The sequence below is a fragment of the Amblyomma americanum genome, chromosome 1 (genome assembly GCF_052857255.1).
Source record: "Amblyomma americanum isolate KBUSLIRL-KWMA chromosome 1, ASM5285725v1, whole genome shotgun sequence".
NCBI classification, from domain to species: Eukaryota; Metazoa; Arthropoda; class Arachnida; order Ixodida; family Ixodidae; genus Amblyomma; species Amblyomma americanum.
Genome location: NC_135497.1, coordinates 116,681,747 through 116,705,146, shown reverse-complemented (window position 1 = coordinate 116,705,146; position 23,400 = coordinate 116,681,747). Strand labels below are relative to the sequence as shown.

At 44.1% G+C, this 23,400-nt stretch overlaps 3 protein-coding genes across 6 annotated transcripts in view; 1 reads left to right on the top strand and 2 right to left on the bottom strand.

The window, feature by feature from the left end:
- Positions 1-13,012, bottom strand: part of LOC144113522 (protein BANP-like) — a 26,074-nt gene extending 13,062 nt beyond the window's left edge. Inside the window, exons 1-2 of the mRNA XM_077646636.1 lie at positions 12,873-13,012; positions 6,217-6,456 (exon numbers count right to left, since the gene is read on the bottom strand). Coding sequence (XP_077502762.1) covers positions 6,217-6,337 — 121 coding nt within the window. The 5' untranslated portion in view covers positions 6,338-6,456; positions 12,873-13,012. The remainder of the gene's footprint in view (positions 1-6,216; positions 6,457-12,872) is intronic.
- The window catches only part of LOC144113521 (uncharacterized), a 26,459-nt gene continuing 15,960 nt past the window's right edge, over positions 12,902-23,400 (bottom strand). Inside the window, exons 1-4 of one of the 4 annotated variants that reach the window (XM_077646634.1) lie at positions 15,913-16,016; positions 13,557-13,665; positions 13,304-13,467; positions 12,902-13,036 (exon numbers count right to left, since the gene is read on the bottom strand). In XM_077646634.1, the coding sequence (XP_077502760.1) occupies positions 13,006-13,036; positions 13,304-13,467; positions 13,557-13,661 (300 nt within the window). In that variant the 5' untranslated portion in view covers positions 13,662-13,665; positions 15,913-16,016 and the 3' untranslated portion in view covers positions 12,902-13,005. Of the gene's footprint in view, positions 13,037-13,303; positions 13,468-13,556; positions 13,666-14,457; positions 14,610-15,726; positions 15,863-15,912; positions 16,017-23,400 lie in introns of those variants that run through there. The other 3 variants (XM_077646632.1, XM_077646633.1, XM_077646635.1) reach the window with 3 other exon arrangements.
- Positions 16,202-20,797, top strand: LOC144113520 (glucose-fructose oxidoreductase domain-containing protein 2). The gene has a single exon (XM_077646631.1). The coding sequence runs from the start codon at positions 16,410-16,412 to the stop codon at positions 17,556-17,558; it is 1,149 nt and encodes a 382-aa protein (XP_077502757.1). The 5' UTR covers positions 16,202-16,409; the 3' UTR covers positions 17,559-20,797.

Below are 23,400 nucleotides of genomic sequence, written 5' to 3'. Positions count from 1 at the left end.
AAGAACTGCAATATAATGCGGTTGAACTTCATTATAACAAAATGGTTTAAAGCGAAATATAACGAAGGGATGACAATTACCTTTGGAAGTTCGGTCAACACGGGCTATAAGAAAGCTACGGCTATGACGAAATAATCGCCAGGCCCTTTCAACTTCGTTATAATGAGGCTCAATTGTAGCTCTTTGTTCACTTGCTACATTCCAGCTTATGGAGCAGTTTAGTGCAAGAGTCTGAATGAACATAAATGATGAAGCAGTGGTTATATTTCAGTTTCTATATGCTTCATGTGATTTCATACTCACTTGTGACGTCACAACCATTGTCTGGCAATTGAAACCGAAATTGAAACTACAGAGCAAAAAAAATTTAATTACGAATAGGGCGCTGAAGATCCATGATACTAATGTCGTATACATCATTGCAGAACAAAAACACACTCCGAAAAATTTGACGTCTTCACTCCTTTAAATGTAAAAATGCTATTGCTTGGCAACAGCGATATACATTAGGTCTGATGAATATTCTATCAGTTGAATATTATATATCTGATACTGAGGTTTTATTCATAAGCTATGTTCCCCATCCAAAATATTCATGTCCTATAATTGTAACAAATTAATTCAAAAAACAAATTCACAAAGACTTGTTCAGCTTTTGTAATGTAGAAGGTCCGTCATAACAGATAACTAGTGTGAATTCCATATGCTAACACATGAAAATAAATACAGTAGAACCCCTCTACAGTAAAGTGACTCGGATCAGCAAAAATTTTTACTATGTCAGGGTCTTTACTATATCAGTTATTGTGATGGCATGGGTCTGAGGATGCTCTCTGGTAATTAATTGGCTACTTGCTAAACACAGTGTTGGTTTATAAAAGAAACACTCACAAATACCTTCCATCCTGCTTTCATTGTCCCTTTATGTGATTAATATTTGTTTTCAGTTATCACATTTAATGTTATCACATTTTGGATTCAGTTTGTCTTCAGGAAGTACTGGCATTTTCACAAATACAATGCAGCTACGAATATAACACAAGTTTGATTTCATGTGCAAACAAAAGTTTTGTGCGAACACGGCATCATTTTCCCCAGCCTCAGCGTCGTTTAAGAGGCTATATACCTCCTTCACCCCGCGACGTCACGAAGATGCGGTGGCGCTGATGTCAGTAGAGACTTTCGCATGGTAGGCAAAACAGGTTCCCCCCTGCCCGTGCCTACTGCAGCTGCCGCAGCTATACCGGCGGCTGCATCATGCCTGTTGCACTGCAGAAGCAGCATGTATTGACCAGCAGTGTCACTGTTGGATCCGCGTAGTAGCATAAAAGAAAATTTAAATTAGCCTCGATAGGTTTCTCGCACATAAATATCGCATTAGGAAACTGGCTAACAGGTAATATGGGCCACGGTAGTAAAGCGCGAAGTCTAGCTGGGAGTCGGTCGGCACTGCCACTCAATGCACTTAATAGCATGCAAGTTACTGCGTTGATTCACCTGAACATCAGGATAGTAGGCTGATATTGCGCAAGGAAAAAAAAGACGCATGTAGCTGCACACGTATTTATCACCTTGAGCCGGTGTGCACGGGGCGCCGGCAGGTTCACTCGCCCCCAAAGAATGCGTTCTTTTGTTAATAGCTCAGCATGTTTTAATGGCGCGTTTTTATGACATTTAATAATTACTTGAAACTGTTTCTTAATATGACCGACGTAATTATTTGATTCGAGTAGAAAGAAGTCTGGTAAGTTGTGTCAATCTTGCGCAGTCGCATTGGCGTGCTTAGAATAGCGTACCTTAAGTGTGCTAAACGCCACATGCTTTTTCACTGCATCATGCATGTGTCACGTTTCATGAGGTAATACATGATCGCGAAGCTTGCTTGGAAAGAAGCAGCCATAGGGATGCTACTAACAGACACGTGGCGAGATTGAGAGGGGACGCGGCAATGAAAAGTGTTTTCGTTATTTATGCATGCGACATGTAACCAAACTTGGTGCAAATATGAAACTGCTACGCTAGCTTCAGTAATGCCTTTTATTTTTAGCTATAACTGGTGCAGTTCTGGTTAATTATAATTAGCACCCTTGTCAAGTCACCCCAAGGTCTTAAATAATTGAGTAGAAAGTGCGCAATTTTTTTTTTATGCCAGCAAGTACACAAAGCCTTGTTCTGTATGATGACGCGATTAGTTCTTTTTTTAGATGATCAGTACTTATGCATGCATAGTTACATGAAAACGTTTGTTACAAAAATAATTAACATAGTACTGCACGTGTGGGAAAAAAAAAGCGAGAAATTTATTACGCTCCCCAACGTCTCGGGAATAGTTTGCAACAAATGGAATCATTTTATTTTCATGCGTTACGGAATTACAAAGGTGTGAGTGATGCCAGTCGCAGAAAATGTGAGAGGTCAGGAAAACGAACCTTAAAGTTTATTCCCCTCGTTTATGGCCTCTTCGCTATCGCCAAAGAAATATGGCACTGAAATCAAAGAAATTACCTCACAATTTTCGATGACCACACATCTAAAAAGCGTAATTTATAAATTTGTACTGTATATTTTGCTATAATTTTTCGTCACAAAACAAGACTACAGGGCTAGGAAAGAAAATAATTCCAGAAATCAAAAATTTTCACTATATCGAACTGTTTAACAAGGGGAGAAGTTGACCTGGCTGGTGCATGATCATGCGGCTAAAAGCAGCACCTAAGCGAGACAAAGGAGGTCGGGGACACGACGCTGTCCCCACTTTCGCACAGCGCAACACGAAAGTCAACAGACGTTGAGCGCACATTTGCTCCGCCGAAACAACGCCAGCACTTGCCTCCCTACTGTCCCGAAGTAAAATAATTCCGGTTAGTGCAGAGTGTCAAAACCTATTTTATTCAATGCTAGCGTATAAATCAACGGCTGAAACGCTTTCTGCATGTTTACTACTAACCATATATACAGTACACAGTGGCAAACTATTTCTCTGAAGCCATTGCTGTGATTCGCAGAAACTGGAAACATGCCTACAAGCTTTGAAAAACCCGCGCTCAACACCTCTCCGCGATGCCATTCCCTGGCCTTTTGCCTACCGCGAGCCCACTAGCGACTGCAGCGCCACCTAGTTTGTTTGCAAACATGTAGGAGGTGTATAATTACAAGCGCATGACACAGTCGAGGCATGGCAGTACCGTTCACGCAATGCCACACCGCACCTTCGTCCCTTGCAGCAGCCTCCCTGTGCTTCAAGCCACCGTGCTGCGAATGTTCGCCCTTCCCTTTCTTACTCCTCACTGCATTTTTAAGTCTTTCCTTTCTCAGCGACCCGCGCCTCCTCCTTTCTGCGTTCATAGCCAGCTTGTAAGTTGGCTTCTCCTCACAGCTTCCGAGCTTGGTGGTGAAGCTATTTCAAAGAGCACCGTCTTATTGTTTGCTATGCATTACCTCCGAATGTCAGCCTCGTGCCATCGTTGTCATCATTCCATTGGAAGTACGTCGCCACGGCCCCGACGCTCTTTACTATAGCCTTTTTTTTTTGTTTAATCTTTACTGTGACCGAAAAAAAATGTACAGTCATCTATTGGGAGGTGAAATGGGACCGCAGCTTCACTTTACTATATCCGAGTTTACGATAGCAGGGTTCTACTGCAATAAAATACTTTGTGGAACGCTAGTTTTCTGCACTCTGCAACTCATCATTGATGCGAAAGCTTGCATCCTAAGGCTGTGGGTAGCAATCAGTTTTGGGTTTCAGAAGCAAGGATGATGCTCCTCCCAGAAACTGCAATGATGGGTATTTTAATGCGAAAACATGATATGTCCCACTAGCACAAAAAACGTCTGCCGCCGTCTATGGCACGAAATTCGTATGACGCAGTGTGCTGGTGTACGATGTCATAACACAAGTAAGTGAACATGCACAGTCATGAATGATGAAACAATGTACTAACACCCAATGAGTCATGACTCATAGTCAGGACTCATAGTTATTCTGTAGCATAACAGGACTAAGCACTTTTAAAATGTAATGTAAGGTGTATAGAGCTTGTACAGGGTGTTCCACAATTAAATGCGCGCCGTAGTATTCACAGCTAAACCGGGTGAATTGTTCGAGCTCAAATTTCGCACAGAAATGGGCATTTGGTCGGCAGAATTGTTTTTATACCACATTTGTTTGGGGGTACTTGCCTGTATCAATTAGAAAAAGTAAGATATCTGCATCGTCTGCAACAAGGACGAAATGAATCGGGCCGCTTTCTCAGAGATTGCACCGGTGGCGGCATCTCGTTGTCGGCCGTGAAGATTCGGCAAAAGTAGGGGAGTGTTTTGCGAGAGGCTTGACGACGCTGCTCCATGAAATTCTTCAAACTTGGTACAGTTTTGGCCAAACTAAGCTTCTTGTGATCATTGATATAGTTGATGCTGAAGTATCTTCAACTCTCCTGCAAAAGACAGCCATCCTTCGCCTAATCTCCACGGTAGACCCAAAGAGATGGCACGACCAGTGGCAATCGCTGAGCGGGTGGCCTGTTTCGTTTCATCGTTGCTGCAGACAATACGAATATCCGACTTCTTATTGATTCAGGCAAGTACCCCAACCAAATGTGGTATAAAACAATTCTGCCGACCAAATGCCAATTCTGTAAGAAAATTTGAGCTCAAACAATTCACTGGTTTAGCTGCGAGGAGCATTGTACGGCACACGTTTAATTGCAGAACAGTCTGTACAAAGTATGCGCAAGTCATAGTCATAACTCATAATCATTAAGCAATGTAGCACGACTCAGCACTTTACAAGTAACATAACATAATGCATATAGAGTTTGTACAAAGTTTGTATAGTACTGCCTCGTATGACTCAGTCATTCCACAATGTAGCATGACTCAGAGCTTTAATGCTTTCGCATCTCACACGGAAGGAGTCTTAAGTGTGTGTGCCAAATTTTTCATTTGTGCTCTACAGCTGAACATGCTGCTTACAAACAGGTAGGCAAGTTCGTTACTTCACAAACTGCTTAAGAAATGCCTAATCTGCTTGTCAAGGAAACATCCAACATTACAATGCTAGTCTCACCCCTGAGAAACTTTCTTCTCAATTTGGTCCTATAATGGAGACATCTAGCACCCTCACTTCTACACTCATAGGAAACACTGGAGTGTGTAGCCCAATATCCTCACTACACTATGGTCGGATACAACTGAAGAGCGAAGCCGCACATGCCTCTCAAAGGAAGCCCTCCAGCGAATAGAGCGGACAGATTTCATGATTCTATGGTTAATACAATCAAGCCATAGTTAACCCCCTTTCTTCTGCCCCCCCCCCCCTCCGCCCTGCAATGTCACAATGTCACGCTAGCAGGTTCAATGGAATTAACCAAGGATGTCAAGAGAACCGGTCGACACAATTGTCCTGGAGGGCCTCTTTTGAAGGGCATTCGCCGCTTTGTTCTTGAGCTGTATCTGAGTGTAGGCAAACCTGTGGGAAAGCAGTGTCAGCCTAATGTGCTGGCACAAAAGCATCAGGTGTTTGTCTTTGCTTGTATGCATCCAGGTTCCACATATCTGGCCACAAAGAATTCACTCATGTACACCAAAGGTGGCTTGCACTACCAAGTCAGAGCCATTTAGAACATTTTGAACAGTTCACTAGTAACACATGTCAAACTGCTTTTGGAATGAACAAGCAAATTTTCCTTGGGAGCTAAGGGTCTGTGGCACACAATGCCCTCTCCACAACAATGGTTCCTTAAAATGCTCCAAGTGCTCGTCTGCTCATGATTATTCAGATCTGTGGCGCATTTCACATAAACAACATTTCATAATTCCTGTATATAACATATATATATATGTATATAACATGTATATATATATATATATCCCCCCGGCCAGACGGGATTCCGTCACACTCTCGACTTCATAACATAATCTAAAATAAAATAATGTGACGTAAGTATTCAATGAGATGGAAAACTACACAAGCAAGCTGACAAGAATACAATCATGCAAGCTAGTACACTAGTATAAGCCACTTCATAAAATATTCCAGATTTCATGGTAGAGCACATGTTTGCCGCCATAGAACTCAGTCTCTTCTCTTAAAGTTAAAGTAATGATTTGATCTTACACTTAACCCTGACTCCAAACCCAGATGGCATACTAGTTAAAAACAGAAGAGAACAGTACACACCAGGACCAAGCCCAAAAGCAGCTGCAACTACTCACATCGAATGCCGTAGATCATTAACGGGTCCAGCTGCTGCTTTTTGTGTTTTCCCGAGCCAGAGATGTTTGAGCGAGCCTGGGTCTCTCTATCAAACAGGTGATCAAGTAAAGTCAGTGCCATCTTCTCAGGCGTACAGCATGTGTTGTTGATGTGGAACAAAGTGGTTGGGTTTATCGGACAGCGTACTCTCAACTCCGGATTGTTTTCATCCCCAAGCCATGAGCCCTGAGGGTAATCCGCTGCAGCAATCGCAAAACAAAAGTGCCAGGAGTAAACATGATAAAGGCAGATGTAGCAAGGTATAAAATTCCGAACAATCTGGCCAGAAACACAGCCAGAAAAGGTAAGACACTGACGACGCACGGAGTCAGAAAAACAAACAAAAAACAAAAATGCGACGAAGATTACGCAGCGGATGAAAGACTCTTATCGAGGAAGGCTATCTCATTTCTCTGTAATGCCACGGATGGTTTCGCCACACACGTGTCCTGCGGACGTCCAGTCACTCTGCGGTTGGCTCCAACTTTCTTCCGGCCATGCTTCCAGGATCTGCCGCATTGTTTCGTCGGAGTTGTGGCAGCAAGTGTGTCTCTACAAGGACCACCTACGGGTATCATGCGGTATCCACGGAAGGCAGCGTAGCCGGCAGCTGTTGGCTGAGTGGACTAAGACTGGCGATTTTCTCACGGAGTACCTGTGGAAGTTGGTTTTGCCCATGCTTCCTAAGAGACGGGAGACCTGTAAATGTCCGGCTAAGTACTTGACACTTGGCTCCACCACCATAGACGAGAAGCACTGGCGAATTTTGGAGCTCGGACCAAAGTTTTGTCTTAAACCTGAAATGAAGCCAGTCGAGCTGCTGACGCTGCCCGAGTGATCGCCCGCCAGATGGCAAAGGAACAAAAGGCCAAAATAAAAAGGGAGTGCTCCGAGGTTGTCATCAGTAAAGGAAAGGCAGCGGTAGGGTCCCAGGGAACGTTGAGATGTGTCGTGGGCTACCTGGTTGATAATAGGTTGCGGCCTCTCGTGTCTGACAAGGAAGGCTTCTTTGTCATAGTCCTTGAAGATCTTTTCGAGGAAAAAGCTACAGCGGCCGTGCTCAATAACTTCAAAGAAGTGAAAGTCAAGCCTGTGTCATCGAAGCGGAAAGCGGTTGCTTGGCTAAAGGACAAAAAACTATATACGTTGTGTGCAGGAGTGAAGAATGCGAAGGGGCTTCACTTGGACCTGTTTTTCACTGCCAAAACTCACAAGCCAGAAATTCCGTTCTGTGCGGTGGTCTCAGAATGAAACACATGGCAATACGAAATGCCCGGCTACCTGCACAGGCACCTGAAAATTGAAAATTTGAAGTTCAAAGACCCTTATCTAGTCCCAAGCTCAGCATCAGTGGTGAAGTATTTGACGAAACAGAATCCCGGACAGTGTTCACGTCGAGAACCTGTTCTATTCCCTGCGGCACGCAAACCTTATGAAGTGTGTCCAAGAGTGCATAATCGAGCACAACGATGAAGTTGCATTCAGGAATGCTTGCGGCATTTCAGTGGAGTGCTTCCTCGAGCTTCTTTCGTCATCTCTCTTTTCCACTGTCGTGTCCTGGGATAACAAGGTCTTCGTATAAAAGTCCGGAGTGTGTATCGGTTCTTGGATTGCACCTACCCTTAGTGACATCTTTCTCTCGAAGGTGGATAGGTCTCTGAAAGCGGATTTGGAAGATTTCACCGCAGCTGTTTTCAGGTACGTCGACGACTACCTTGAGTTAATCAGAGAGTCAAGCAGCATTAGGACGGCGCCCGACGTACTAAAGATATTTAAGGAAAGGGGACAAGGGCTTAACTTTACTTTTGAGTTGCCAACGGATGGGTGCTTACGATTTTTAGACCTTGAGTTGAGGCTGGCCAACCATCATGTTTGATGGATGTATTCACCAAAGGCCGGAAAGCCCCTTCTCTCCTTCAGTTCGCAACATTCCAGACTGGTGAAGGACGGGATAGCGGTGTCATACCTGTCGACAGCTCTTGAAATGTCATGTCACCACCGGATCGAGGAAGGTTTCCTTGGGGCAGGTGGCCAGACTTCGTGAAGCAGGCTATCAAGAAAGGAACCTTGCACGGTTAGCAGAACGAATGTTGTGCAAGCTGAAGGTAAAGGCGGCACCTCACCCTCCGGGGCAGCAGGAAGAGGAACAAAGGAAGGTCATGTGCTTTCCGTATCTACACGGTGTCTCACATCACCTGAAAAAGATTGCTGCACGGCAGAATGTGCAGGTGGTGTTCTCCGCTGAATGTAAAGTTGGAAAGGTGTGCGCTGCAGTGCACAAGAAGCTGGAGCCAGCCTCTTCCAGAAAAGATTTTCGGCAGTGCACAGTGTAGCACACAGATAAGTTCATGAACTGCAAAAAAGGCGTCGTGTATAGGGTTCCTTTGTCTTGCGGAAAGGTTTATTATAGCCAGACGGGAAGGTGCATTAACATCAGGCTGAAAGAGCACGAGAATTCGCTCAACATTAAAAAATCCCCTTCTTCCAACCTAGTGCAGCATTGCCGCGATTGCAAAGATCAAAATGATGACCCTTGCCGGCCTGACTTGCATAATACTGAGATCCAATACTACAGCAGCAATCAGGTAGGCCGGGAGGTCTTTGAAGCTTATCGCATCGCTAAGAACACTGACACGTGTGTGTGGTGAAGCCATCTGTGGCATTACAGAGAAATAAGATAGCTTTCTTCGATAAGAGTCTTCCATCCACTGTGTAATCTTCTATGTGTTTTTTGTTTGTTTGTTTTTCGTGCGTTTTTAACGTTATATATTTCACGTGGTTTTCGAATAAAATTCAGATGCTAGACATCACCCGTGTCGTCTACTCTTTACGAGGTCCGTCGTCCGTTTTGCACTGGCCCACAATATGAATTACTTCCAACTTGCCCAACACAACATACTGTTAAAAATTGATTCTCCAGCTCTTTCTGGATATGTTTTGTTCGGCAAAAACCTATTTATGGCTGAGAAAATTGAATTAAAAAATTTTCCGGTCACACGAGTCAAACTCCTGACGTCTACACTGAGAAAGACTGGTTGCTGCCATTTTGAAGTGACTGGCTATACCTCCGAGATATACACAAAAAATTCAGTGCTGATGCAAGCAATTTACTTGTGAAATCGGCTGGTGATGATGACACTTGTATTTTGTTTTTTCATCTTTTCAAGCTTATAAAAGCTCCATTTTCAGTAAGAGTGGTCTCTTTGCCGTTAAAATGCTGCAGTCTATCGATACAAGCCAACTTCAATTTGTCCTCAATGAACCTTCAATTTGAACTTAAGTGTTGTCAAGTGGTGATCAAAAAATAAGAAATAACACTAAAAGTAAGAAAACTACACTACCTAGCCTAAGGATCCTTTGCTTTCAAGCAGGCTCTTCTAATGCACCAGAAAAATTGCTTTCACTGACGCAGTTGCCTAGCCTCACAAAATCACTGCCAGCATCATCTTTACCAGTGTCTTCCAGTAACACAAACACACCTGCTGCCATCAAGAAACAAGGAAGCTCATAGCTCCTACAAAAGTTTACTTAGGTGGCCAGTACCAATTTACATAAGTTAGAGAACAACGCAGATGTCTACTGAAGTAAAGAAGATTCAGAACCAAGCGTTTTATCTTAAGTTACTGCTCTCACATAACATGCCGTCAAGCAACTAAAAAAGAAAAGCAGTGTGTACAATTCTAAGAAAACATTTCTGCACTGTGCACAGCAGCATCAAACAAAATGTCAGCTGATATAAATACGAGTTCAAAGGCAAATGCACAATATGCCATGCCTAATATTAAATGGCTTAAGACATGAAAGCTGCAATCAAACGCATTACACTAGTTCCTACGACTATACCTGTATGCTGCCAGGTACACCCCTAACAAGCTCAACAAACTGGTTTCAGAAAAAACTAGGCAGGAATCACCCTTATCCTGGCAACCGTTAACCACTCCTTCGGCCTTTTGAAACTTAATGTCAAACACTCCTCTTCACATCTTAAAAAAACTAACATACATTACTCTAATACAACCTAAAATCAAGTATGCAGCAGCTATCTGGGGCCCAGACCAAGCAAACATCATATATGGAATTGAAACCCTGCAAAATAATGCTGCTAAATTAATCTATTCCAGTTGCAAGCATAATTAGATAACCTACCACATCATTCCAAACTTGTTCACTTGGCACTTCATTCACAAACAACAGTTCTTTCGACAATTTCATGCAGTGACTCACAATTTTTCTGCACCATGATCACCCATTCTAAGTTAAACACATCTCATGCCATACATCTGATTTTGATAAATCATTCAAACTTTACACTAAAGTTGACTAGAATAACCTACCATTATACACTGCAACTGAAGGCAACATTACCAAATTTCAAGAGCTCATTAAAAGTATCGCCTACTAGTGCTGTTTACTGTGTGTGTCGTTTTCTTTTTCAATGCATATTTCATACCTCTCAGTTGCATTTGTAATATAAGGGCTGTTTTTTTATTGTTGTATTTTCTTTTAATGTTGCATTTTCACAATATTACTATTGTATTACTATTGTACCTGTACCATATTGGTGTTGAAGCTATTTATTTCCTTATTTACTTTTCTTCACTGTATTTATGCTTGTTCTTTAGTTCTATATTTTTGTTAATGTGCCAGTGCTCCCCTTTATGTCAGATTCTCAACTGAGGGCCTTTAGGGGTCTACTGAATAAGAATACTGAATAATACAGCCTCATACTAAATAATAGGTCTTTACAAGAGGTCCTGTCCACAGTCTCTTACTTTGGGACCCTCTGCTATATTCCAGTGTTTTTGTAACCAGTAACCTGCAACATGCAATGAACGAAACTTCAAACTACTAGCCAGTTTTCCCAGCAGGATATGTGCTGTGGATGACCTTAGTTAAGCAATCCAGTATTCTGGTACTCAAAACCTTGTGCCTACTCTGTGAGGTTTCAAAAATGTAACTTGAATTAGCAAGGTTGCATGGAAACCAGAAAGAAAGGTTTATGGTTAATGGGGGTTTAACATCCCAAAGCGACTGAAACCAGAAAGAAAATTTAAAAAAAATACAAGGATAGTGAATGCTCAGTCTGCCTGTTCTGGTAATTTCCAAAATATGCAGAGCTTGGAAACTGGAACGATTTCTTCTATGTGAAGCAAAAATTCCATTACAGACTTAGGTGTCTTGATTTATCAGCTTCGAAAAAGGGCAGCAAACCTCCAAGTGCAGTAAAAGATTGAGCTTGAGCAATATTTACAAAATACAATGAAAACAAAGAATTTTATGAAAAAAATTAGTACAAATTTTTCCAACATAAGACACAATGTGCAAGTTGAAAAAGTGCAGTAATCATGCACAAGAAAGCACTTCAGTTTTAAGCAGTAAAAGATCCGATAGATCACCAATTAACTGAATATCAGTTACCTATGGCAACTACTACGCACAACAGCATATAGCCAAATCAATTAAGTTCAAATTAGCATTTTTCAGTTTCTAAAAAAACCTTTTTCCAAAAACATTTTGGTAACATTCCCGTACAGCCCTGCTAATTGTTATGTTACCATATGCACACTGTGTAAGAAAAAAACCAGCCCCGCATTGATAGCAGTTCTCTGATAAGGTAAAATGTCATTTGTCGATCATATGTGATGTCCCCTAAAAGTCAGAGAAACTGATCAGAAAAGAACAGAAGAGATGACTGAACATACTCTGTGAAGCAAGGCACATATTAAATCACCCGCATTTCTGCACAAAAATTTTAAGACGTCATACAAATAGCTGTATCACAACATACACAACAGCCTCTTCAGATGCTATGTCCACCTCTGTAAATGCAACCTAAACACTATCAAATCCTTGCATACAAAGTGCAACAAAAATGTGTTAAAATCTAAAAGTCTTGCATAACTTTTGATAATTAAATTTTAAGAGGTCTTCTGATCATGTTTTATACATTAAATAATTTTTCTTCTCAGCTGGTCTATTTAAAATAGCACCTCAAGTTAATTTTTTGGAGGCCAAGCAACTACACAATATACTGCATAAAGCAGATAAAATAAAATATTATGATGTGCTTTTAAATTCATACTGTAAATTTATAAATGCTTTCATTTTCTTTAAATTTGGGCTTCATCTGAATGTGTCCCCCATTCAATTAACTGAATACACAATGTTCACAGCTTCCTATGGCTACAAAAGTTAAGATACCCGACTTCACCATGAGCACTGAGGGTTAACAATTACAGTAGATTCTTGTTAATTATAACACTTAACTTGAGCTTTCCGTTCATTCCAACTGACACTTTGGTCACATCGACATCAAGTGATTTAGAAGGACACCCTTTATTTTAACTTCACATAATTTGAACGTATTTTTGGTTCTCTTCTTGCTTTAATTGTCAAGAGTTGACTTATCACAGAAAAACAGGGACCTTGTGCAAGTGTTCACTGTTTTTGCATACATCTGACTTTATGCAGAATAATGTAAGTGCTTGAATGACCAACAATAAAATCAGATAATACAGCTGTTTGTCACCAATGAAGCCTAAGAATGACTAACATTGCAATGCAGTTGCTTTCATTACAACAGCTACTAGCACAACTTGGTGAAAAACATGATTACCTTCAGTGTTGAGCGTTATGAGGGTCACACTTGAACCAGCTGCAAAAGCTGTTACTGGCTCTTCATCCAAAGAAACGATTGCAGAAGAACCTATAGCACCAGAATAGTAAGGTTGTTGCCAGCCACAACTCACTTAAAGTAATGAAAAAGTATTACCTCCCACGCTGAAAAGGTAAGAAAAAAGTATGTCAGAAATGCTGTCGGAGAATTTATCACCAAGAATAGACAAAAAATGTGCTGTATTTACCAAGATAAATGGATGTTTATTACAAATACATGTATCACGCCACACAGACGACAGGAGAAAGGGGACAGGACACGCACTTGTCCTGTCCCTCTGTATCATGTCGCCTCTGTGGCACACTGCATACATTCATTAAGAGCCTTATGAACCAAATAGCCCAACAGCAAGTGTTAATGAATGGGCTTACCTGCCAAGACGAGGGGACGGTGCTGATGCGTGCTCTTTTACAGCTGTTGACAGCAACTCAATTTTGTCTTCCATTGTCTCGCATTGGTCACTTAGAGCATCCAAACGACCCTCCAGCATCTGAATTTTTGCTAATATGCTTTCCTTGAATGACTGAAGTAAAGCCTAAAGGACAAATTTCAGAACGTACATAAATATTTTGCAAAACACATACACTAGACCAACTACCACATCATAAGGCACAAAGGAATTACACTGCATGGTTGATCCATGTCACCCAAACGCATCCGCTTCAAGCCCTTGACGCTCTCGCCATCCTCTTCGTTCACTGGACTGTCTTCACTGTTTTGGTGCTTCATATCCCTGGAAAAAAATTTATTAACATAATTTACGGCTTCACGTCGTCATAAAAAAAAAACAGCCAAAAAAGGGGGCGGCGGTCCGAGAGGGGGGGGGGGGGGGGGGGCAAACAAGTGTCAATGACTTCCAAGCCAAACATTGATACACACGTCAACGGCATAACAGGCACCCCGGATCATTTGCTATACGTCACCAAAGCGTCATTAAAGCTTTTTTGGGCGAGTTGGTGCATATTGTTCTAGTAAAAAGTTTAGAATTTCACCACGCAAAGTAATTTCGCAGTGAGTGCTTTAGCACCACGTCTTTATCTCTGTTTGCAGCTGAGACTGGCTTTTTTGGAAGCGGCTAACTGCTGAAATGAAATGAAAAACTGAAGAAAATTTGATTTAGTGTGCTATGCCCTTTTCTTGCCAGCGCATGCGTTCTGCTATCTTGGCTGTCATCCGCACTTATCAGCCATCTTTTTCACGCAACACTTCTACCTATATAAGGTGAAACCTTCCGCCAATACAAGAAGTTGTCAGCGCATGTGTGTGTGTCGTCTTTTTCGTGATCTGTGTCTGTTTGGGCTAAAACTTTTTACAAGAATCACCAATGCGTCAGCCAAGCGGTTAATAAGAGAAGCGATCATTTATATGTGCTTTGCGACAAAACGCGGACTGCCAACTCAAATGGCACAAGAAAAGTTCTTCGAATGCGATTAGCTGGTACTCGCGGCACTACCGTGAGTTACGACAGATGCGCTACACTACAATAATACAATGCGCAGAATGGATAACTAGTCGCAGCAAGAACCTTTCTGGCGTCGAGCTTCTCATTGTCGACTCTGGAGAGAGGGTGTACAGACACCGTAGTAACCGTAGTACAGCTGACGGCCCACAAGCGGGTACTACGGTGGCTAGATGAGTACCATGATTAGGATCCCTATGATGGTATCAATGGCTGGATTGATGGATGGCTGCCAAAGGCTAAATAACTTACAATAATTTTCAATTTTCAATGAAAACAAGACAGATTTACCATTGTGCATTTATTTTACTGACGTGTGAGTATGTTTTGAAATGTTGTATTGTAAAAAAAAAGAAAAAAAGAAAAAACACTGTCGTCATCGGCGCAGAGATAGTGCTGCTTGTAAAGGAGGTCGACGGCTTCTAAGCTGCTTCCATGCGGATTTTTTCCTCAGCCTCTTCTATAAATTGTATAGAAATAAACAACTGAAACTGAAATTTAAAACGAATACATGGCGTCGTAGAGAGGGCTCCGAACTTTCGTTAAATTTTAGTGTATTCACTAATGCATAAAGTAGAACAACGCCAGAAAGGTGCTTGATACACGAAGCTGAAATAGCACGTTCATCTTTCACACATTTTTATCATCATCAACAACAACGACGTCGTCTGCTTCATCCTTCCGTTTACTGCCATCACCGTCCCCGCACTCTGTGTACCAACGCTAGCCACCATACCAACGCTAGCTGCGCTCAGTTGTTTTTTTCTTCTTTAGTGCCTTCATTCTGTTACTCTGACACTTTGGTGTAATTTCCCAATTCGTCGTAATTAAACCCTTTTCTTGATATAAATGTGGCTATACGTAGCGCGTTCCGCAATTAAACGCGCGTCGTAGAATGCACCTCACAGCTAAACCGGTGAATTGTTCGAGCTCAAATTGCGCACAGAAAGCGCCGTTGTTAACATCTGGTTGTTAAGGACTCCGGATTAATTTCAATTTTCAACCACCAGGGGATCTTTAGTACGCTAACACTGCGCAGCACACGGGCGCCTTTCGCGCTTCGCACCCAGGTCGTCCAGCTCAGTAGCGGAGCGCTCTAACCACTGAGCCACCGCAGCGGATGTAGAAAAAGTGTCGAAAGCTCTTCGCCGTCGCAGCCACTCTGCTACAAATCTAGTGCGCAACAGTGCGCTCGTACGTAATGCAAGGCTACGGTTGCTGACATTAAAAATATTCAAATCCTGCTGGTGGCGCGAATACTCTAGCAAATATTTACTCCAGTGTATATTAGAGACCAGTGTAGCAGCCGCAAGATAACAGTGACAATAAGCTAACCTTTTAGCGAGTGAATGAAAAACAGCAGGTAGTGGAATGAAGCGTCTAAAATTGGCGCGAACAGACGACGCACGCCGAAACGTTCGCACTTTTAACGCTTTTTCGCCCTTCAAATACTGAACGTCGAATACGGACATAATAATGCACGAATAGCATGCTGAACTTTTTTTACAACTTCATTCTTACGTATTAACACATGAAGAGCCGAATTCAAGCTTGGTAGCGCCGCATTTCGAACCAAGAAGAACGCTTACAATGCCGTAAAGCCGGAGTACCCAGCATGCCTTGCGCCGCTTGCGGCTCGTTCAGGAAATTTAACCACTAAATTTAGTGCAGTTGCTCATGTTTTAGTTCCTTTTTTTCTAAGAGAAAATATTTTTATATTATTTTTATTTTTTGTTCATTGGAGTGCAAAGAGAGTTCCTTTTTTAAAGTTTGCCAGCTGATCGCCAGAGGGTAGTGCGGCTGAAGGCGTTGTATCGTTGTACGGTTGTAGTTGTAAGCTGTGTGATTGCTGGGTTTTCGGCGTAGTGCGCGGCTTTTGCGGTGGCGTTTTTGTGTCCGTGTTTGTGCTCTAAATGAAGCTTCGCCGCGGTGTTGCTGCATACGAGAACTGCCCGTTGGCCTCTGGCATGGTGCGGAAACTCTAGCAGGGCGCGAGAGCGGAAGTTTTCGACCTGAACATGTTGCCTGGGGTCGGTGTTTTCGGCACTGGTAAGTCGGTGCGAGTACTTGTCCCGTGTTTGCGCTCTCGCGGTTTTAAAGTAGAAGCTATTTGGGGTAGGACTGCTGATACTGCGAAGGAAGCCGCTTTGGAATTGGGCATTCCATTTTATACCAATAAGGAAGACGAGGTCTTGCTCCGCAAAAGCGTCGACTTCGTTTGCATCATGTGCTCTCCTCACCTGCACGCCCAGATTGCCGTCAAGGCTCTAGGCATCGGGAAACACGTCCTCTGCGAGCGCCCTGCTGGTTTGTCGCAATCGGAAGTACTCAAAATGGTACGAGCAGCGCAGTACTACCCAACACTTATATCGGTGCTATGCCATAGCCTGCGCTTCCTGCCAGCGTACGTCCACATGAAACGGCAGATACAAGACGGTTACGTGGGAACTGTGCAGATAATCGAGGCCCGAGTGCATTGCGGATCTCTTGTTCATGATCGCTACGACTGGACCTGCGAAGAGTCCATGGGAGGTGGGGTGCTATCCACGTTCGGCAGTCACGTAATCGACATCGCAGCCTTCGTGACGGGCCTTCGCGCTGTTCGTGTGCACGGCCTGACAAGGACATTGACCAAAACGACGGACACAGTGTGCGGCATCCGACAAGTGAGCAGCGACGACTTCTGCACGTTCCAGATGGAGCTGAGCAACGGCGCGTACGCAACGGTCACGCTCAATAGCCACTGCGCGGGTCAGTTCAGCCAGGAGCTGCTGGTGTGCGGCACTCGCGGCAACCTGGTGGTGCGCAGTGGAGACCTGCATGGTCAGCGCAAGGGCGCCAAGGAGGAAGTACTCTACCTGGACGTAGAGGACCTGAAGCAGACACCAGACAGCGTAGTGCCAAAGCCACATGCCAAGGGACTCGTTAAGATGGTCACTGCGCTGCGGGATGCCTTTGCCTCGCGGGGCCACGGCCAGGGCTGGGCCAAGGAGCCAGCTGACAGTGCAGCTAGTTTTGAAGATGGCCTCTACATACAGGCAGTCATGGAAGCCGTGCGTCAGTCATCTCAGGCACGCCAATGGGTGCGCGTGCAACTGCTGCAGGATGAGGCCCGCCACAAGGGTGCCTTCTGCCGCCTCTACCGCATGGCCAGTGCCTCCATGTAGCTGTTTTATTTATTGCAAGACCCTGGGGACAACGCACAAGTACTGCACAACTTGCCGCCTCCAGAGCACAGGGACAAATGTGGGGTGTGTGCGGGGAGGTAGGGATTACTTGTTGCAGCTTCACAAGCGATGCAACATTTGCACGGGTGCTACATGTACATAGCATTCACATAGTCAGTGCCACTAATGTGCAGCTTCTGCTGAACAGAATTACCTGCTGGCATTTACACAGCCTCTTTGTTATTTTGCCAGTATTCCCCTTGCAGGTGCCACTGCCTTTCTGTGCTTACCAAGTGGCAGGGAACCCGGTGCACCAAATGTGTGTGTCTTTTCTTGCCAATTAACTTAAGTAGTGCAGTATTTGAAGGTGCCTGAGCAACAGAAAATTCAAAGCAACTAGGTAGTCAGTCATTGGCACAGCATAGTCGTCTCGAGGCTTGCAGTGAACGCTAATGGCAGCTGCACTTACGGGCATATACAGCAAATTGTGGGTTGTGCTAGCATTAACATATACGCCCTCACTGAAGCTACATGTGCATTGTTCATCCTGTTGTGATTACAAGGTAGCTGACGATCTCAGGTTGCTTTTAATCTCTGCTGTCATTGTTAGTACCTGTTCAAGTTTTGAATGAAAGTCTAGTCCTTTTCTACAAATGGCCTGCAGTGCTTATTAAAGGGAAGGGTACAGAGGCCCCTTTGCCAATGATCTTGAGCATATTTTGAGGGATTTTGTGATTCGTGCTCACTGCTGCATTTATTTTGTTTGGCAGCTTGTTCTCATTTATTATACATTTGTTTTGCAAACCTGCAGGTGCTTTTTTTATGTTTGTATCTGCAACTTTGACGTAAATTTGAATGCATATTTCATTCTTGGTTCCCTCTTGTCTGTGTAGCACATCACTTTTCCAGATCTTGTTGTCAGTGTTGCCTCCGCAAATAATTAGTACTTAATGTAATATCTCACCAGCTATCAATGAAAAGATGGTTGTTATACAGATGCTATGAAATGTTTGCAAATTATCAGCAAATGCACAAACGTCCTATTAGGATGCAATAAAAGTTCAAGGTAATCGTTTAATTACAGTGACCGTGTCTTTATTACATATTTGTTCTTTTTTTCTCTCTGCATATGTATAATTGCTTCCTGATATACCATTTGCTTGTTGCATTGGGTTTGTCCTTTTGGAAGTCTGTAGCATTGTAACTTAGTGACCCAATAAGGGTTCCTCAGCACGTAGACAGCCTCACTGTAGCAATTTTTCATTCATCTAGTTTCTGCCTTCTGTGCGTGCTGCTGCTTGTGCAGTTCTATGCCTTTACCATAAGTATCCATCTAATTTGGTCTTTTAACCGTTAGAGTTGTAACTTGGGTATTGTTTATTTCTGCACGAAGTTTCAAACATTCTCGGCTATCCCTACATCTGACTAGAGCACATTTTAACCTGATTCACTGAAGTGACCTGTTATGTTTGCCTGCTTTCATTCATCTTTCGTAATGATTATGGAATTCTATGCACCAGCAAGTTCATGTTATACTGTGTTGCAATAGTATATGTGTAAATGGAAAGCAGAAGCAGCAAGACAGGATCACATCTGGTCATACTGTGAGGCTTATCTGGTAAGGACAGGAAACATAGCCATCACTGAAATTTATTGTATTCACAGTATTCATGCATGTTAAATATGGAAAAGATACATGCAAAATATATCTTACATGCTCTTTTTCTATTTTTTCATGATGAGGAAGGCCAGAGCAAAATTAAGGTATATGATTGAATGTGTAGTTTACTAAAGTTCAGCTGAAAGGGCTCAATATCCTTTCATCTACATTGCCGAGTAAAGTGTGCAAGGTTAAAGTTGCTGTGGACTGTGACTGAGTTCAAGAACTAGTTCAGGGGCCTAGCGAACAGAAAAAGAGCACTAACCAGGCTGAAGCTCTCTTCCCGTTTGGGAATAGGCTTGTGGCTATGCCATTGAGCCAGTGTATAGATAGCATGCAGTCACTCTGGGTAGCGCACTGGGAGGGTGACATGACTCCCCTGGCCAGTTCTACAAGTATGTGTAACAGCACATGTATGTGCAGCAAACCCTCATAACAAAAGTCATCAAAGTGCAAGTTTCGGTCCCCAATGCCCCAGGGTACCCACCAATGTCCAGTCAAGCTTTACCGTGGCCTGGTGCTTCGCTTCTTGGGGGTGAAATGCTTGGAACATGGGCTTTTGACCCTACCTTGTGCTGCGGCACTCTTTTGCTAAAGCTGTCCTTGTGTCATTAAAATTTATTGTAATCAGAATTATCGCAACAGCTAGAGCACTTCATTATGAGCAATATTTATATGAAAGTGCAGCAGCCTTGCAACAGTTGCAGTTGTGTGGGAGGCATTGAAGAAAACGAACGCGCGTTACTGACAGCAGGACAAAAAAATTCAAGCAGAACGTTTCTGCCTCGTTGCATCAACGTATGTCTTCAAGCACTTCATAAACATGGTTGCAACCCGCCGTTGTGGCTCATTAGCTTTGGCGTTTGGCTGCTGGTCCGAATGTCGCGGGTTCGATCCCAGCAGCGGCGGCCGTATTTCGGTGGAGGCGAAATGCCAAAACTCCCGTATGCTGTGCGATGTCAGCACGCGTTAAAGAACCCCAGGTGGTCTAAATTAATCTGGCACTTCACTACGGCGTCCCTCGTAGCCCAGATGTCGCTTCGGGACGTTAAACCCCACAATTTGCAATAAATACAAGTCGAGCGATAATGCCATGCAAAACAGCGCAGTTACCTACATCACCTCCACTGCTATGTGGCCATGACGACCCACATTTTTCACCTTCAATTCTACTTTTCCCCCTTTCCATCCCTCCTTTTTTCGTTCCGTCCCGTCTGCTTTGTGCCTAGAGTGTGACCCGACCAATTAAAACCGTTATGGTTGCCATGAGCGGGTGACATTTGAGTCGAATGCTATGCCAGCGATATGCTTTCCTGCCCTCTCCTCCGCCCCCGGTTATCACCGTGCGATAAGATAGCATGGGCCGAATGAGCTGGCTCAGCGCGGTAGCGGCGGTAGATTCGCAGCACAGCTTGCACTGCCCGACAGAAAGAGTCGAAGACACTGATCGCTGTCTGTATGCCTTCAAGGGCCACTCGCCGGGTACTTCAATCTCCCGCCTAAAGAGCGTGCACTTCAGGCGGGACCACGACGATGACTTCGAATGCGGCGAGTTAGTGTGTAAGGCACATCAGAGATCCCTCATTCACTGGAGAGAAGCCCTAGCTCAGCGAGCTATATTGGCGACTAAGGGCGCAAGTCGTGCATCCTGCAGAAATTAAGTTAGGGCAGTTGTGGGTTAAAAAGTGAAAAATTCAAAGAAAGCGCGGCGCACTATGATTTTGTTCAAATTAGGTGGCTGAAAACTACGCGCTTTCGGAGACGAAGGGTTGTGAGCACGCGGGATTTGGCCTCACATGGTTGCCCATCAGCTGACGACGTGCTAAAAGTGCTCCTATGTCGGAAGGGAGCGCTCGCATCGAGTCACTAAAGTCCACGACGCCCGTCTTCTGCAGGATCGTACAGTGCAAGAAAAATAGTGCGCAGGGATTCCGAGTGACAGGCATGCCTTGTTCCGGGATATGGAAAGCCGTTGGATGTCATTTATTGACTATACCAGCCTCAATGAATTCCTACTTCACACTGCAATGACCTCGTGTTCATCCCACAGTGATATTAAGGTTCAGTTTTCAGCAGCAGCCGGCAAGCGACTGTTAAGTCGAGGCATCGTTGCGAGGATGTACCAGACTGAAGACCTCACGTCGAAGAACATTTCTTGCTCCGCCACTGCGACGAAATAAGTCGTCCTCAGACCAGAGGGCGTTACCCCCCCCCCAAGTCGAGCAATTATAGAATTAGCATTTGTGTTCTTAGGCAAATCGTGTCATGCCGTGCAGAGTGGCATGGACCTTTGCAAGAGGGTGATCTGTTTGTGCTTGTGCGGCAAGCATGGAGGTAGCGGTAGCGCCAGCGTTTTGCACATGCTCATAAAGAACACGTGATTTCACTCCTGTGCTTAAACCACGATGGAAAGGTATCCCGTGAGTTGGCAGAAAATGCCTCTCAAAATCTGGCCTTATAACTTCACGCAGAGGGCGTTCAGCCAGTTATGTGTTGCTCTCGCCGGTCCTGAACCGGCCTCACGCCGTCGCGCAGCGGTTTCTGACGCACCACAGCGTGCGCGCGGACCTGCCGCACGCAACGCCACGTCCTTGTCGTGCTTCGGCCTGCGTGCGCGCGCACGAGTGGGCAGCCGCCACGCATGCGAGCGTGTGCGCTGGGCCACTCGTGGCAGTGGATGACCTGAATGGGACCTGGCTGTCAAAATTTGCAGGCGTGAAGAGCCAACAAAAAATAAACGGCTACCGATTTGCGTAATTAGGTCAAATGCGAATATGTGCGCTAGTACGGCGTGTTTCGCAAATTTGACATCATTAAACACTGGTAGGTTGCGGTGTCTGTCGTGGTGTGTCTTCGTCCATGCAAAGATATGAAACGAGCATATTCCCTGGTCACACGTGTTTATTTGACACTCGGCAGCATTTTGTTCTTATATATATATATATATATATATATATATATATATATATATATATATATATATATATATATATATATATATATATATATATATATATATATACATGCAAATTTGATCGAGTCCGATCGAGTAGCGGGCAGGGCAAAAGAACAAAATTGATATATTAGGTGCACATACGCCATCGCTTGGCTCCCGTAACTGCCATACAGCTTATCAGAACCGCTCATCGGGATATATGTCGCAAGTCCGTTGAGGAAGCGGTGTCCAGCGGTGCACTTATAATTACGCGCTCAGTATAACCTGCGACGCACCAGCTTCATAGTAAATGAATGCGCCGTGATGCACTCTGTTAAAAGCCCTATTGCCCTTTCGACGATCACCTCCGGGCTTCTACTATTTCCAGCAGGAAGCTCTGACCACGTTTGTTCGGTGAGTTCAGGTACAAGTTAGCTAATAGCGTATAGTCGGATACAACTCAAGAACGAAGCGGCAGATGCCCCTCAAACGAGGCCCTCCAGCCAATGGCGTCGACCGATTCTCATGACGTCGTGGTTAACTCCTTTGGACCTGCTAGCTTGGCATCGCAGGAGGTGGCAGATGAAAGGATTACCGCGACATGAAAATTGGTCAACGCCATTGGCCGGCGTAGACCAGCCAATGGCTGGTCTCATCCCTTTCTAATGCCAGGTTACCCTTATAATCATTCTTGAAATTGGGTTGACTACATGTGGCAGTATTTGAGGAAGTACCAAACAGCATTTTCATGAGCAGAGCTTACCATTGCTGAGTTGGTGCGCATGCACTGGCGACTGCCATGACGCATTGCAATTTCGCGCACTTCCCTGGAAGTGGAGCGCCTGCAATTCGCGGTCCAGCTGTCATCTTAAAAATCCTCTAACCGGTACACCATCACTGGTGACTGCTCCGCTTGGGCCGCCCATTTTCGGAGTCCGTTTCTAATAACCACAGCTTCACGGGTTCATTGTCCCGAATGAACCGAAGAATCTGACGCTGCCGTGCTCGCCGTGGACTGTCGGGTCACCGAAGAAGAAAACTGTCTAAATTAATTACTATGCGCTAAAGTCGCCTTTCAGCCGCCTCAACTCATTCTCCGGTATTCAGAGAGCAGCTATCTCCGACAACTAAGCAGCGTGCGTACAGCGGAGGTCAACTGCAGCCTCTCTCTAAACAGAAATAAACGCTGGTGAAAATTCATCGTGCCGTCTAAAGGCGTCCTTGATTACTCATACCCTCCTATCCGC

Excerpts from the sequence above, each read along its gene's own strand:
- LOC144113520 (XM_077646631.1), top strand. The coding sequence starts at position 16,410 with ATGTTGCCTGGGGTCGGTGTTTTCGGCACTGGTAAGTCGGTGCGAGTA.